The 14,286-nt window shown below is 36.6% G+C and overlaps 1 protein-coding gene across 4 annotated transcripts in view; it reads right to left on the reverse strand.

Annotated features, from left to right (window-relative positions):
* Nucleotides 1-9,387: 9,387 nt before the first annotated feature.
* The window catches only part of LOC119735477 (microtubule-associated protein futsch-like), a 42,311-nt gene continuing 37,412 nt past the window's right edge, over nucleotides 9,388-14,286 (reverse strand). For 3 of the 4 annotated variants that reach the window (XM_038209181.1, XM_038209182.1, XM_038209180.1), the window contains exons 8-9: nucleotides 11,168-13,630; nucleotides 9,388-10,813 (exon numbers count right to left, since the gene is read on the reverse strand). In XM_038209181.1, the coding sequence (XP_038065109.1) occupies nucleotides 10,610-10,813; nucleotides 11,168-13,630 (2,667 nt within the window). In that variant the 3' untranslated portion in view covers nucleotides 9,388-10,609. The remainder of the gene's footprint in view (nucleotides 10,814-11,167; nucleotides 13,631-14,286) is intronic. The other variant, XM_038209183.1, reaches the window with a different exon arrangement.

Raw genomic sequence — 14,286 nt, forward strand, 5'->3', positions numbered from 1 at the left:
TCAAAATGGGGGAAAGTTAAGTTGTTATCACAATTTCAAAAAAATAAGGGGTTAGCCTTGCATTTTTATCAAAAAGGGGCAAAAACAACTTTTATCACAAAATCAAAACGGTAAGGGGTTAGCCTTGCATTTTTATCAAAACGCGGGAAAGTTAAGATTTAATCACAAATTCAAAACGGTAAGGGGTTAGCCTTGCATTTTTATCAAAATGGAGGAAAGTTCAGTTTCATCACCAATTTAAAACGGTAAGGGGTTAGCCTTGCATTTGTATCAAAATGGAGGAAAGTTCAGTTTTCATCACAAATTCAAAACGATAAGGGGTTAGCCTTGAATTTTTATCAAAATGGGGGAAAGTTAAGTTTTTATCACAAATTCAAAATAGTAAGGGGTTAGCCTTGCATTTTTAATCAAAAAGGGGCAAAAACAACTTTTATCACAAATTCAAAATGGTAAGGGGTTAGCCTTTTTTTTTATCAAAAAGTGGCAAAAACAAATTTTCTATGCACAATTCAAAATAGTAAGGGGTTAGCCTTACATTTTTATCAAAATGGGGCAAAAACAACTTTTATCACAAAATCAAAACGGTAAGGGGTTAGCCTTGCATTTTTATCAAAATGCGGGAAAGTTAAGTTTTAATCACAAATTCAAAACGGTAAGGGGTTAGCCTTGCATTTTTATCAAAATGGAGGAAAGTTCAGTTTCATCACCAATTTAAAACGGTAAGGGGTTAGCGTGGCATTTGTATCAAAAAGTGGCAAAAACAACTTTTATCAAAAATTCAAAGCGGTAAGGGGTTAGCTTTGCATTTTTATCAAAACGGGGCAAAAACAATTTTTTTTTATCCAAAATTTAAAACAGTAAGGAGTTAGCCTTGCATTTTTATCAAAATGGAGGAAAGTTCAGTTTTCATCACAAATTCAAAACGGTAAGGGGTTAGCCTTGCATTTTTATCAAAATGGGGGAAAGTTCAGTTTTCATCACAAATTTAAAACGGTTAGGAGTTAGCCTTGCATTTTTATCAAAATGGAGGAAAGTTAAGGTTTTATCACAAATTCAAAATAGTAAGGGGTTAGCCTTGCATTTTTATCAAAAAGGGGCAAAAAAACCTTTTATCACAAATTCATAACGGTAAGGGGTTAGCCTTGCATTTTTATCACAATGGAGGAAAGTTCAGATTTCATCACAAATTCAAAACAGTAAGGGGTTAGCCTTGCATTTTTATCAAAATGGGGGAAAGTTCAGTTTTCATCACAAATTTAAAACGGTTAGGAGTTAGCCTTGCATTTTTATCAAAATGGAGGAAAGTTAAGGTTTTATCACAAATTCAAAATAGTAAGGGGTTAGCCTTGCATTTTTATCAAAAAGGGGCAAAAAACCTTTTATCACAAATTCATAACGGTAAGGGGTTAGCTTGCATTTGTATCAAAATGGAGGAAAGTTCAGTTTTCATCACAAATTCAAAACAGTAAGGGGTAAGCCTTGCATTTTTATCAAAAAGTGGCAAAAAACAACTTTTATCACAAATTCAAAACGGTAAGGGGTTAGCCTTGCATTTTTATCAAAAAGTGGCAAAAACAAATTTTATATCCAAAATTCAAAACGGTAAGGGGTTATCCTTGCATTTTTATCAAAAAGTGGCAAAAAACAACTTTTATCACAAATTCAAAACGGTAAGGGGTTAGCCTTGCATTTTTATCAAAATGGAGGAAAGTTAAGTTTGTATCACAAATTCAAAACAGTAAGGGGTTAGCCTTGCATTTTTATCAAAAAGTGGCAAAAACAATTTTTTTTTATCCAAAATTTAAAACAGTAAGGAGTTAGCCTTGCATTTTTATCAAAAAGGGGCAAAAACAACTTTTATCACAAAATCATAACGGTAAGGGGTTAGCCTTGCATTTTTATCAAAATGGGGGAAAGTTAAGTTTTTATCACAAATTCAAAATAGTAAGGGGTTAGCCTTGCATTTTTAATCAAAAAGGGGCAAAAACAACTTTTATCACCAATTCAAAATGGTAAGGGGTTAGCCTTGCATTTTTATCAAAAAGTGGCAAAAACAAATTTTCTATCCAAAATTCAAAACTGTAAGGGGTTAGCCTTACATTTTTATCAAAATGGGGCAAAAACAACTTTTATCACAAATTCATAACGGTAAGGGGTTAGCCTTGCATTTTTATCAAAATGGGGGAAAGTTAAGTTGTTATCACAATTTCAAAAAAATAAGGGGTTAGCCTTGCATTTTTATCAAAAAGGGGCAAAAACAACTTTTATCACAAAATCAAAACGGTAAGGGGTTAGCCTTGCATTTTTATCAAAACGCGGGAAAGTTAAGATTTAATCACAAATTCAAAACGGTAAGGGGTTAGCCTTGCATTTTTATCAAAATGGAGGAAAGTTCAGTTTCATCACCAATTTAAAACGGTAAGGGGTTAGCCTTGCATTTGTATCAAAATGGAGGAAAGTTCAGTTTTCATCACAAATTCAAAACGATAAGGGGTTAGCCTTGAATTTTTATCAAAATGGGGGAAAGTTAAGTTTTTATCACAAATTCAAAATAGTAAGGGGTTAGCCTTGCATTTTTAATCAAAAAGGGGCAAAAACAACTTTTATCACAAATTCAAAATGGTAAGGGGTTAGCCTTTTTTTTTATCAAAAAGTGGCAAAAACAAATTTTCTATGCAAAATTTAAAACGGTAAGGGGTTAGCCTTACATTTTTATCAAAATGGGGCAAAAACAACTGTTATCACAAATTCATAACGGTAAGGGGTTAGCCTTGCATTTTTATCAAAATGGGGGAAAGTTAAGTTTTTATCACTAATTCGAAATAGTAAAGGGTTAGCCTTGCATTTTTATCAAAGAGGGGCAAAAACAACTTTTATCACAAATTCAAAACGGTAAGGGGTTAGCCTTGCATTTTTATCAAAATGGAGGAAAGTTCAGTTTCATCACCAATTTAAAACGGTAAGGGGTTAGCGTGGCATTTGTATCAAAAAGTGGCAAAAACAACTTTTATCACAAATTCAAAGCGGTAAGGGGTTAGCCTTGCATTTTTATCAAAACGGGGCAAAAACAATTTTTTTTTTATCCAAAATTTAAAACAGTAAGGAGTTAGCCTTGCATTTTTATCAAAATGGAGGAAAGTTCAGTTTTCATCACAAATTCAAAACGGTAAGGGGTTAGCCTTGCATTTTTATCAAAATGGGGGAAAGTTCAGTTTTCATCACAAATTTAAAACGGTTAGGAGTTAGCCTTGCATTTTTATCAAAATGGAGGAAAGTTAAGGTTTTATCACAAATTCAAAATAGTAAGGGGTTAGCCTTGCATTTTTATCAAAAAGGGGCAAAAAAACCTTTTATCACAAATTCATAACGGTAAGGGGTTAGCCTTGCATTTTTATCACAATGGAGGAAAGTTCAGATTTCATCACAAATTCAAAACAGTAAGGGGTTAGCCTTGCATTTTTATCAAAATGGGGGAAAGTTCAGTTTTCATCACAAATTTAAAACGGTTAGGAGTTAGCCTTGCATTTTTATCAAAATGGAGGAAAGTTAAGGTTTTATCACAAATTCAAAATAGTAAGGGGTTAGCCTTGCATTTTTATCAAAAAGTGGCAAAAAACCTTTTATCACAAATTCATAACGGTAAGGGGTTAGCTTGCATTTGTATCAAAATGGAGGAAAGTTCAGTTTTCATCACAAATTCAAAACAGTAAGGGGTAAGCCTTGCATTTTTATCAAAAAGTGGCAAAAAACAACTTTTATCACAAATTCAAAACGGTAAGGGGTTAGCCTTGCATTTTTATCAAAAAGTGGCAAAAACAAATTTTATATCCAAAATTCAAAACGGTAAGGGGTTATCCTTGCATTTTTATCAAAAAGTGGCAAAAAACAACTTTTATCACAAATTCAAAACGGTAAGGGGTTAGCCTTGTATTTTTATCAAAATGGAGGAAAGTTAAGTTTGTATCACAAATTCAAAACAGTAAGGGGTTAGCCTTGCATTTTTATCAAAAAGTGGCAAAAACAATTTTTTTTTATCCAAAATTTAAAACAGTAAGGAGTTAGCCTTGCATTTTTATCAAAAAGGGGCAAAAACAACTTTTATCACAAAATCATAACGGTAAGGGGTTAGCCTTGCATTTTTATCAAAATGGGGGAAAGTTAAGTTTTTATCACAAATTCAAAATAGTAAGGGGTTAGCCTTGCATTTTTAATCAAAAAGGGGCAAAAACAACTTTTATCACCAATTCAAAATGGTAAGGGGTTAGCCTTGCTTTTTTATCAAAAAGTGGCAAAAACAAATGTTCTATCCAAAATTCAAAACGGTAAGGGGTTAGCCTTGCATTTTTATCAAAAAGGGGCAAAAAACAACTTTAATCACAAATTCAAAACGGTAAGGGGTTAGCCTTCCATTTTTATCAAAATGGAGGAATGTTAAGTTTGTATCACAAATTCAAAACAGTAAGGGGTTAGCCTTGCATTTTTATCAAAAAGTGGCAAAAACAACTTTTATCACCAATTCAAAACGGTAAAGGGTTAGCCTTGCATTTTTATCAAAATGGAGGAAAGTTAAGTTTGTATCACAAATTCAAAACAGTTAGGGGTTAGCCTTGCATTTTTATCAAAAAGGGGCAAAAACAACTTTTATCACAAAATCATAACGGTAAGGGGTTAGCCTTGCATTTTTATCAAAATGGGGGAAAGTTAAGTTTTTATCACAAATTCAAAATAGTAAGGGGTTAGCCTTGCATTTTTAATCAAAAAGGGGCAAAAACAACTTTTATCACCAATTCAAAATGGTAAGGGGTTAGCCTTGCATTTTTATCAAAAAGTGGCAAAAACAAATTTTCTATCCAAAATTCAAAACTGTAAGGGGTTAGCCTTACATTTTTATCAAAATGGGGCAAAAACAACTTTTATCACAAATTCATAACGGTAAGGGGTTAGCCTTGCATTTTTATCAAAATGGGGGAAAGTTAAGTTGTTATCACAATTTCAAAAAAATAAGGGTTAGCCTTGCATTTTTATCAAAAAGGGGCAAAAACAACTTTTATCACAAAATCAAAACGGTAAGGGGTTAGCCTTGCATTTTTATCAAAACGCGGGAAAGTTAAGATTTAATCACAAATTCAAAACGGTAAGGGGTTAGCCTTGCATTTTTATCAAAATGGAGGAAAGTTCAGTTTCATCACCAATTTAAAACGGTAAGGGGTTAGCCTTGCATTTGTATCAAAATGGAGGAAAGTTCAGTTTTCATCACAAATTCAAAACGATAAGGGGTTAGCCTTGAATTTTTATCAAAATGGGGGAAAGTTAAGTTTTTATCACAAATTCAAAATAGTAAGGGGTTAGCCTTGCATTTTTAATCAAAAAGGGGCAAAAACAACTTTTATCACAAATTCAAAATGGTAAGGGGTTAGCCTTTTTTTTTATCAAAAAGTGGCAAAAACAAATTTTCTATGCAAAATTTAAAACGGTAAGGGGTTAGCCTTACATTTTTATCAAAATGGGGCAAAAACAACTGTTATCACAAATTCATAACGGTAAGGGGTTAGCCTTGCATTTTTATCAAAATGGGGGAAAGTTAAGTTTTTATCACTAATTCGAAATAGTAAAGGGTTAGCCTTGCATTTTTATCAAAGAGGGGCAAAAACAACTTTTATCACAAATTCAAACCGGTAAGGGGTTAGCCTTGCATTTTTATCAAAATGGGGGAAAGTTAAGTTTTTATCACAATTTCAAAATAGTAAGGGGTTAGCCTTGCATTTTTATCAAAAAGGGGCAAAAACAACTTTTATCACAAAATCAAAACGGTAAGGGGTTAGCCTTGCATTTTTATCAAAATGCGGGAAAGTTAAGTTTTAATCACAAATTCAAAACGGTAAGGGGTTAGCCTTGCATTTTTATCAAAATGGAGGAAAGTTCAGTTTCATCACCAATTTAAAACGGTAAGGGGTTAGCGTGGCATTTGTATCAAAAAGTGGCTAAAACAACTTGTATCACAAATTCAAAACGGTAAGGGGTTAGCCTTGCATTTTTATCAAAATGGGGGAACGTTAAGTTTTTATCACAAATTCAAAATAGTAAGGGGTTAGCCTTGCATTTTTATCAAAAAGTGGCAAAAAGAAATTTTCTATCCAAAATTCAAAACGGTAAGGGGTTAGCCTTACATTTTTATCAAAATGGGGCAAAAACAACTTTTCTATCCAAAATTCAAACCGGTAAGGGGTTAGCCTTGCATTTTTATCAAAATGCGGGAAAGTTAAGTTTTAATCACAAATTCAAAACGGTAAGAGGTTAGCCTTGCATTTTTATCAAAATGGAGGAAAGTTCAGTTTTCATCACAAATTTAAAACGGTAAGGCGTTAGCCTTGCATTTGTATCAAAACGGGGCAAAAACAACTTTTATCACAAAATTCAACACGGTAAGGGGTTAGCCTTGCATTTTTATCAAAATGGGGGAAAGTTAAGTTTTTATCACAAATTCAAAATAGTAAGGGGTTAGACTTGCATTTTTACCAAAAAGGGGCAAAAACAACTTTTATCACAAATTCAAAACGGTAAGGGGTAAGCCTTGCATTTCTATCAAAATAGAGGAAAGTTCAGTTTTTATCACAAATTCAAAACGGTAAGGGGTTAGCCTTGGATTTTTATCAAAATGGAGGAAAGTTAACTTTTCATCACAAATTCAAAACAGTAAGGGGTTAGCCTTGCATTTTTATCAAAAAGTGGCAAAAACAACTTTTATCACAAATTCATAACGGTAAGGGGTTAGCCTTGCATTTTTATCAAAATGGGGGAAAGTTAAGTTTTTATCACAAATTCAAAATAGTAAGGGGTTAGCCTTGCATTTTTTATCAAAAAGGGGCAAAAACAACTTTTATCACTAATTCAAAATGGTAAGGGGTTAGCCTTGCATTTTTATCAAAAAGTGGCAAAAACAAATTTTCTATCCAAAATTCAAAACGGTAAGGGGTTAGCCTTGCATTTTTATCAAAATGGGGGAAAGTTAAGTTTTTATCACAATTTCAAAATAGTAAGGGGTTAGCCTTGCATTTTTATCAAAAAGGGGCAAAAACAACTTTTATCACAAAATCAAAACGGTAAGGGGTTAGCCTTGCATTTTTATCAAAATGCGGGAAAGTATAAGTTTTAATCACAAATTCAAAACGGTAAGGGGTTAGCATTGCATTTTTATCAAAAAGGAGGAAAGTTCAGTTTCATCACAAATTTAAAACGGTAAGGGGTTAGCCTGGCATTTGTATCAAAAAGTGGCAAAAACAACTTTTATCACAAATTCAAACGGTAAGGGGTTAGCCTTGCATTTTTATCAAAATGGAGGAAAGTTAAGTTTTCATCACAAATTCAAAACGGTAAGGGGTTAGCCTTGAATTTTTATCAAAATGGGGGAAAGTTAAGTTTTTATCACAAATTCAAAATAGTAAGGAGTTAGCCTTGCATTTTTATCAAAAAGGGGCAAAAACAACTTTTATCACAAATTCAAACCGGTAAGGGGTTAGCCTTGCATTTTTATCAAAATGGGGGAAAGTTAAGTTTTTATCACAAATTCAAACCGCTAAGGGGTTAGCCTTGCATTTTTATCAAAATGGGGGAAAGTTAAGTTTTTATCACAAATTCAAAGTAGTAAGGGGTTAGCCTTGCATTTTTATCAAAAAGGGGCAAAACAACTTTTATCACAAATTCATAACGGTAAGGGGTTAGCCTTGCATTTTAATCAAAAAGGGACAAAAAAACCTTTTATCACAAATTCATAATGGTAAGGGGTTGGCCTTGCATTTTTATCAAAATGGAGGAAAGTTCAGTTTCATCACAAATTTTAAACGGTAAGGGGTTAGCCTTGCATTTGCATCAAAAAGTGCCAAAAACAACTTTTATCACAAATTCATAACGGTAAGGGGTTAGTCTTGCCTTTTTATCAAAATGGAGGAAAGTTAAGTTTTCATCACAAATTCAAAGCGGTAAGGGTGAGCCTTGCATTTTTATCAAAAAGTGGCAAAAACAACTTTTATCACAAACTCAAAACGGTAAGGGGTAAGCCTTGCATTTTTATCAAAATAGAGGAAAGTTCAGTTTTCATCACAAATTTAAAACGGTAAGGGGGTAGCCTTGCATTTTTATCAAAAAGTGGCAAAAACAACTTTTATCACAAATTGAAAACGGTAAGGGGTTAGCCTTGCATTTTTATCAAAATGGGGGAAAGTTAAGTTTGTATCACAAATTCAAAATAGTAACGGGTTAGCCTTGCATTTGTATCAAAAAAAGGACGAAAACACATTTTTATCACGAATTCAAAACAAGGGGTTAGCCTTGCATTTTTATCAAAATGGGGGAAAGTTAAGTTTTCATCACAAATTCAAACCGGTTAGGGGTTAGCCTTGCATTTTCATCAAAACGGAGCAAAAACAACTTTCATCACCAACTCAAAAAGGTAAGGGGTTAGCCTTGCATTCGTATCAAAAAAGGGACGAAAACACATTTTTATCACGAATTCAAAACAAGGGGTTAGCCTTGCATTTTTATCAAAATGGGGGAAAGTTAAGTTTTCATCACAAATTCAAACTGTTAAGGGGTTGGCCTTGCATTTTTATCAAAAAAGGGACAAAAACACATTTTTTTGCGAACCCCCCCCCCCCAATAAAATGACCTTGCTACGCCCCATGTATGTATTCACTCTGCATGATTTCATCAAACCGGAAATGAGTTGTACATGTAAATAAATGTAATCTGAAAATTATCCAACTAAAAGCTTTTTTTCCAAATTAAAACCAATGGTTCCACTAGAAAAGGCTGAATTGCGTGATTCTTTTTTTTGTATTCTGATAAATACAAAACAAAACTACCAATACGATATGTCTGCCCAATCACCCTGCGTTTGGAACGCAGCAAATGCAGTTTGACAAGTACACTGAAGATAGTCACAAAGGTAAACACATTCACGACATCAAAATGAGAGCTTACATTTAAATGTATGCTTATTTATTACCAAGGAATCAAGATTTCACAAAATAGTACACAGAAGTGGAAGGTTGTGGGGACAGCCTATAAAAGCATATCAGTGGCATTACTGTAGGTGCAGACAGCGTCGACTGAAACATATCTGCATGTGATTGCCGCAACTGAACTGAAACAAATTCTGGTAGGTGTTGGGGCTGCTTAGATAAAGCAATCACCAAAGTGTTCAAATTAAAGTATGATACAAAAAAAAAAATCCACCGTTATTTTTCAAAAATTAAAACTAAAATAAACATACATCTATGTACAACCATAAACTGAACCAAAATATTAAGCGCATAAATGTACACAAATACGAGGAGAGAAGGCAACCAAAGTTTAATATTTTACAACAAAAAATATAAAGTATAACATGTTGGACATAATTTGCTGTGTGTGCATCAAGGGTGTTTTTGTTTTCAAAAAATTCGGTGAAATTTTCAAGGTAGTGACTGAACGAGGAACCAATAGAATGCCTTATCATGGAAGACCTTGTATGTATGCCAATACATGTATGTATTGCTGAACGCTATTGGTCAATTCTGTGGCCTTATTGGACAATGTGAATAACAGTTGTGTGTTTTAACCAATCACAATTAACATGTATTTAAGAAGACAAGGTGTAATTACACTCCACTTTATACTTTTCTGTGCAGGTTTTGAATACGCAGTATTCTTTGTAATAAATAGTTGTGCATTTCTGTTTTAGAGACAAAGAGGTACGCTAAACTTGAGAACCATATTAAAACAGCAAAAAGGAAAAAAGCAATTTACAAGGCAACTGATCATCATGACTCTCAAAAATTGTTTTCCATTTCTACCAGAACAATTTTGTGCTGAAAAACACTGTGAAGACCACAATCACTGAATTTTAAAAGAGAAAAATATTCGCTATTATAGAACTATTCTATAAATATTCTATAGTATATATCCAAACTATCTGACTCTGAGGTAAAGTACTGATCTGTCGATATTTTCATCTTCTTGTATCAAATATCTAACTGATAAGAATACAACATCAGTGAATACAAATGTCTACCATCTATAACCATGATTTTGTTTTTCTATCAAAACAGTTCCAGGAAATATATGAATATGAGTGATACAGAGGTGCATAGAAAAAAAACACTTTGATTTGGAGGTTTTGAAATATGAGCTCTAAAAAGTGAAGGTGAAACTAACAAGGTCATGTTCTATGTGTTATTAAAGTACATGGTGTTAACGTACAGACACACACCGCATCATTGTTTAAAACACTTTTGCTAATATCACATATGTGCTTGTCACAACATTCCTAATATTTCATAAACATGTATTCACAACACTCTTGATATTGTAACAAATTTTGAAAATGCCAAAACCACTGGATTAATCTGTACGTAATGTATTGCTAGTCGAAGTGCAAATGCAGTGTTAGAGGTGATTCTGTGGTGGTTCTATGCTCATATGGGTAAAAGGCTGCAGATCTGATAAAATTTTGGTTCTTGTCAAAGCCACACCCCTTTCAAAATAAATATATTGTTATAATAAGTACCACCTTAAAGTCACTATAAAAACTAGGATATTTCAAAACCTCCAAATCAGACCCTATACAGGTAAGTTATTGGTCAGAACTGGCCGTTCCGTCGGCTGTATCCACTACCTCCTTGCTCTTCTTCTTCTTGGACATGAGGTTCTTGAAGCTGGATTGGATCTTGACGGCGGCCTTCTCTACGTCCGGGTCGTTGAGGTCAATGTCAATCTCCTCTTCCTCTTCTTGTTTTTTTGTGGCATCCTGAGGGGCCTCAGCGGGTTTGCTGTTGACCTGGGAAGTTGTATACAATGAACACATGAGTAAAATACAAGTGCACGTATAAGTTTGAATGCTGAACACAAGAAAAACAGCTGTTGTAAGATTCGACTTGAGTGCACATGGATTTCAAGATGAATTTGAAGCTGGAAAAGCTGCAAGCTGCATAAAAGGCACCAACTACAAAAAATTTTGATCAAACTAAAGTACGACTATGACAGGCAACCCTATCCTACATGGAGCTTTTATGGTTGCTCAGTATATGCAAGTTAAAAAATTACTCAAAACCTAACTGGAACATTCAAGAAACCCTAAAAAAAACCCCTAAAACTCAGACTTCACATCCTTAAATGTATTACTAAGCCCTACCTCACTAGCCTCTTCCTTTGTGTTAACAGAGTTGGCCTGATCTGAATCTTGAGCCTCTGCCTCACCAGAGTCCTCCTGGTCACCCTTCCCAGGACCCCCAACTTCATCCTTCCCACAATCCCCACCTACATCCTTCCCAGAATCCTCAGCTACATCTTTCCCAGAATCCTCAGCTATGTTTTTCTCTTGATCATCAGCAACCTCTTTCTTGGGATCTTCAAGAACAGGAGATTTCTTGTTCTCAGTGGTGACATTCTCAAGGGCGGTCTCATTGGATGTCTCTGGATCTTTGACCTCAGGAGCACTGGTATCAATGGTTACCTCATCACCCTTAACCTCAGTCAGAACCTCAGCAGGGGTAGCTTCGGGGATGGATGTGTTAACAGCAAATACCTCAGAGGTAGCTTCAACGGTCACCTCAATGTCAGCATCTGCCCCAGCCTCGGCTTTAGCAGGTGAACCATCCTGGCCATCTTTAGCAGATACCTCAACATCAACTGGAGCTTCAGCAGCAGGTGTGGCCAGGGTCTCAGCACCAGGCTCTTGGCCACCTTTAGAACTCTCCTCAACTTTCACTTCTGTCTCAGCTTCTGCAGCTGCCTCGGCTTTAGCTGATGCACCATCTTCAACAGGTTCAGCAGCTACCTGAACAACAACCTCAGCAGGAGCCTCAGCAACAGGCATGGCTGCATTCTCAGCACCAGACTCTTGAGCACCTTCAGAACTGTTCTCAACTTTCACTTCAGTCTCAACATCTGTAGCTGCTTCAGCTTTAGCTGATGCATCATCTCGTACAACTTCAGCAGCTTCCTCGATGGCAACCTCTACAGGAGCCTCAATCACAGTTGTGGCTGCACTCTCAGCACCAGACTCTTGAGCACCTTCAGAACTATCCTCAACTTTCCCCTCAGTCTCAGCATCTGCAGCTGCCTCGGCTTTAGCTGATGCACCATCTTCAACAGGTTCAGCAGCTACCTGAACAACAACCTCAGCAGGAGCCTCAGCAACAGGCATGGCTGCATTCTCAGCACCAGACTCTTGAGCACCTTCAGAACTGTTCTCAACTTTCACTTCAGTCTCAACATCTGTAGCTGCTTCAGCTTTAGCTGATGCATCATCTCGTACAACTTTAGCAGCTTCCTCGATGGCAACCTCTACAGGAGCCTCAATCACAGTTGTGGCTACACTCTCAGCACCAGACTCTTGAGCACCTTTAGAACTATCCTCAACTTTCCCCTCAGTCTCAGCATCTGCAGCTGCCTCAGCTTTAGCCGATACATCATCTCCAACAGCTTCAGTAACTTCCTCGATAGCAACCTCTACAGGAGCATCAGCAACAGCAGTGGCTGCCAACTCTTGAGTGCTTTCAGGACTTACTTCAACTGTCACCTCAGTCTCGGCATCTGCAGCTGCATCTGCTTTTGCTGATGCATTTTCCTGAAAATCTTTAGCAGCTACCTCAGCAGTGGGAGCTTCAGCAGACTCTTGAGCACCTTTAGAACTTACATCTACCGTCATCTCGGTAGCAGCCTTGGCAACTGACTCACTTTTTGCTGGAGCAGCCTCTTCAATATCTTCAGCAGCTGTTGATGCAGTCTCAGCACCAGGATCTTTAGCACTTTCGGAACTATCCTCAACTTTCACCTTAGTCTCTGCACCTTCAGCTGCCTCAGCTTTTGCTGATGCACCTTCTTCAACAGCTATGTCAACAGCAACTTCAACAGTGGCCTCGGGAGCTGTTTCTGTACTCTCCGTACCTGATTCTTGAATGCTTTCGGACACTACAACTGTTGCCTCAGTGTTGGCATCAGCAGTTGCCTCTGCCTGAGCAGGTGTACCATCCTCAACATCTTCTGCAGCTACCTCAACAGCAACCTCGGGAGGGACGTCACAAGCAGCTGTGGCTTGGGTTTCAACACCAGACTCTTGAGGGCCTTCAGAACTTAATTCCACTGCCACTTTTGTCTCAGCGTCTGCAGCTGCCTCAGCTTCAAGTTTTGCACCATCTTGAACATCTTCAACACCAAGTTCAGCCAGGGTGTCCTCTTCTTTGGCCTTTTCGGCATAAGCAACATCAGGTGAAATTTCAGTGGAAGCTTCCGGCAAGGTCTCTGTGGGTGCTTCAGATGTAGCAATACAAGCCTCTGTTACCTCTTGAACAGCTTCACTGACTTTTTCAACATCTGATTCATCAGCAGTTGCTGTTACCTCAGGGGTAACCTCAGAGACAACCTCAGCGGCAGGGGCTTCTGAAGTTGGTTGAGCACCTTCCTCTCTAACACCCCCCTGAATAATATCCTGAATAGCCTGCATCCCCTCTAAAGCATGACTAGCCAAAATAACCTCCGTTCCTACAATCCTGAACCTGTGATCCTCATCTACCCCTTTTCCCTCCCCCTGACTATCTGTCTGTCCCAAATCTTCCTGTCCTGGGGTGCTGTCATGGAGTACGGTAGGTACAGCCTATGGAGACACAACATACACAACAAACATGGGTGATAGGGAGGGGATACGTTAGCATGTATACTGGGGTTAATAAGAGTGCGTGGGAAGGGTTATGAGATTTTGATGAAGAGTTATGGATGGTGGTTATGAGAACACGGATTAAGACTGCAGAGGGCTGGCATGTTTAAGATTGAACAATTGAAATTGTGATACACATGTAACTGCATGTATAATGACCTATAATACATTAAGTATTCCTGAATAGGAACTCCAAAAATGATGACATATGGTACATACATGACTATCCTAAACAGTTTGGCATATATATCCAATTAATCCCACCAAAAAAACCCACAATGGCCCATATCCTACAACTATGTTGCCTACATGTACCCATAAACTGTTGTTCCTTTCTACTAATTCTAGTCTAGAATTATAAACTGCACACTGTGTTTAATACTACATATACATGTAGCTAGAAGAAAAGGCGTTTGGAGCCTAAAGCCCGGTTCATACTTCACGCGAATGCGAATGCGAATCGAATTTGACGTCATGAAACATCCGCTGCGAAATTCACCCGAGTTGAAATATGTTCAACTTTTACTTATGTTCAGCTTTTACGAATTCGCAGCGCGAATACTTGCCATGACGTCACAAATTCGCGTTCGCTTTCG

This window comes from Patiria miniata, unplaced genomic scaffold (genome assembly GCF_015706575.1).
Source record: "Patiria miniata isolate m_02_andy unplaced genomic scaffold, ASM1570657v1 HiC_scaffold_29, whole genome shotgun sequence".
Classification (NCBI taxonomy): domain Eukaryota; kingdom Metazoa; phylum Echinodermata; class Asteroidea; order Valvatida; family Asterinidae; genus Patiria; species Patiria miniata.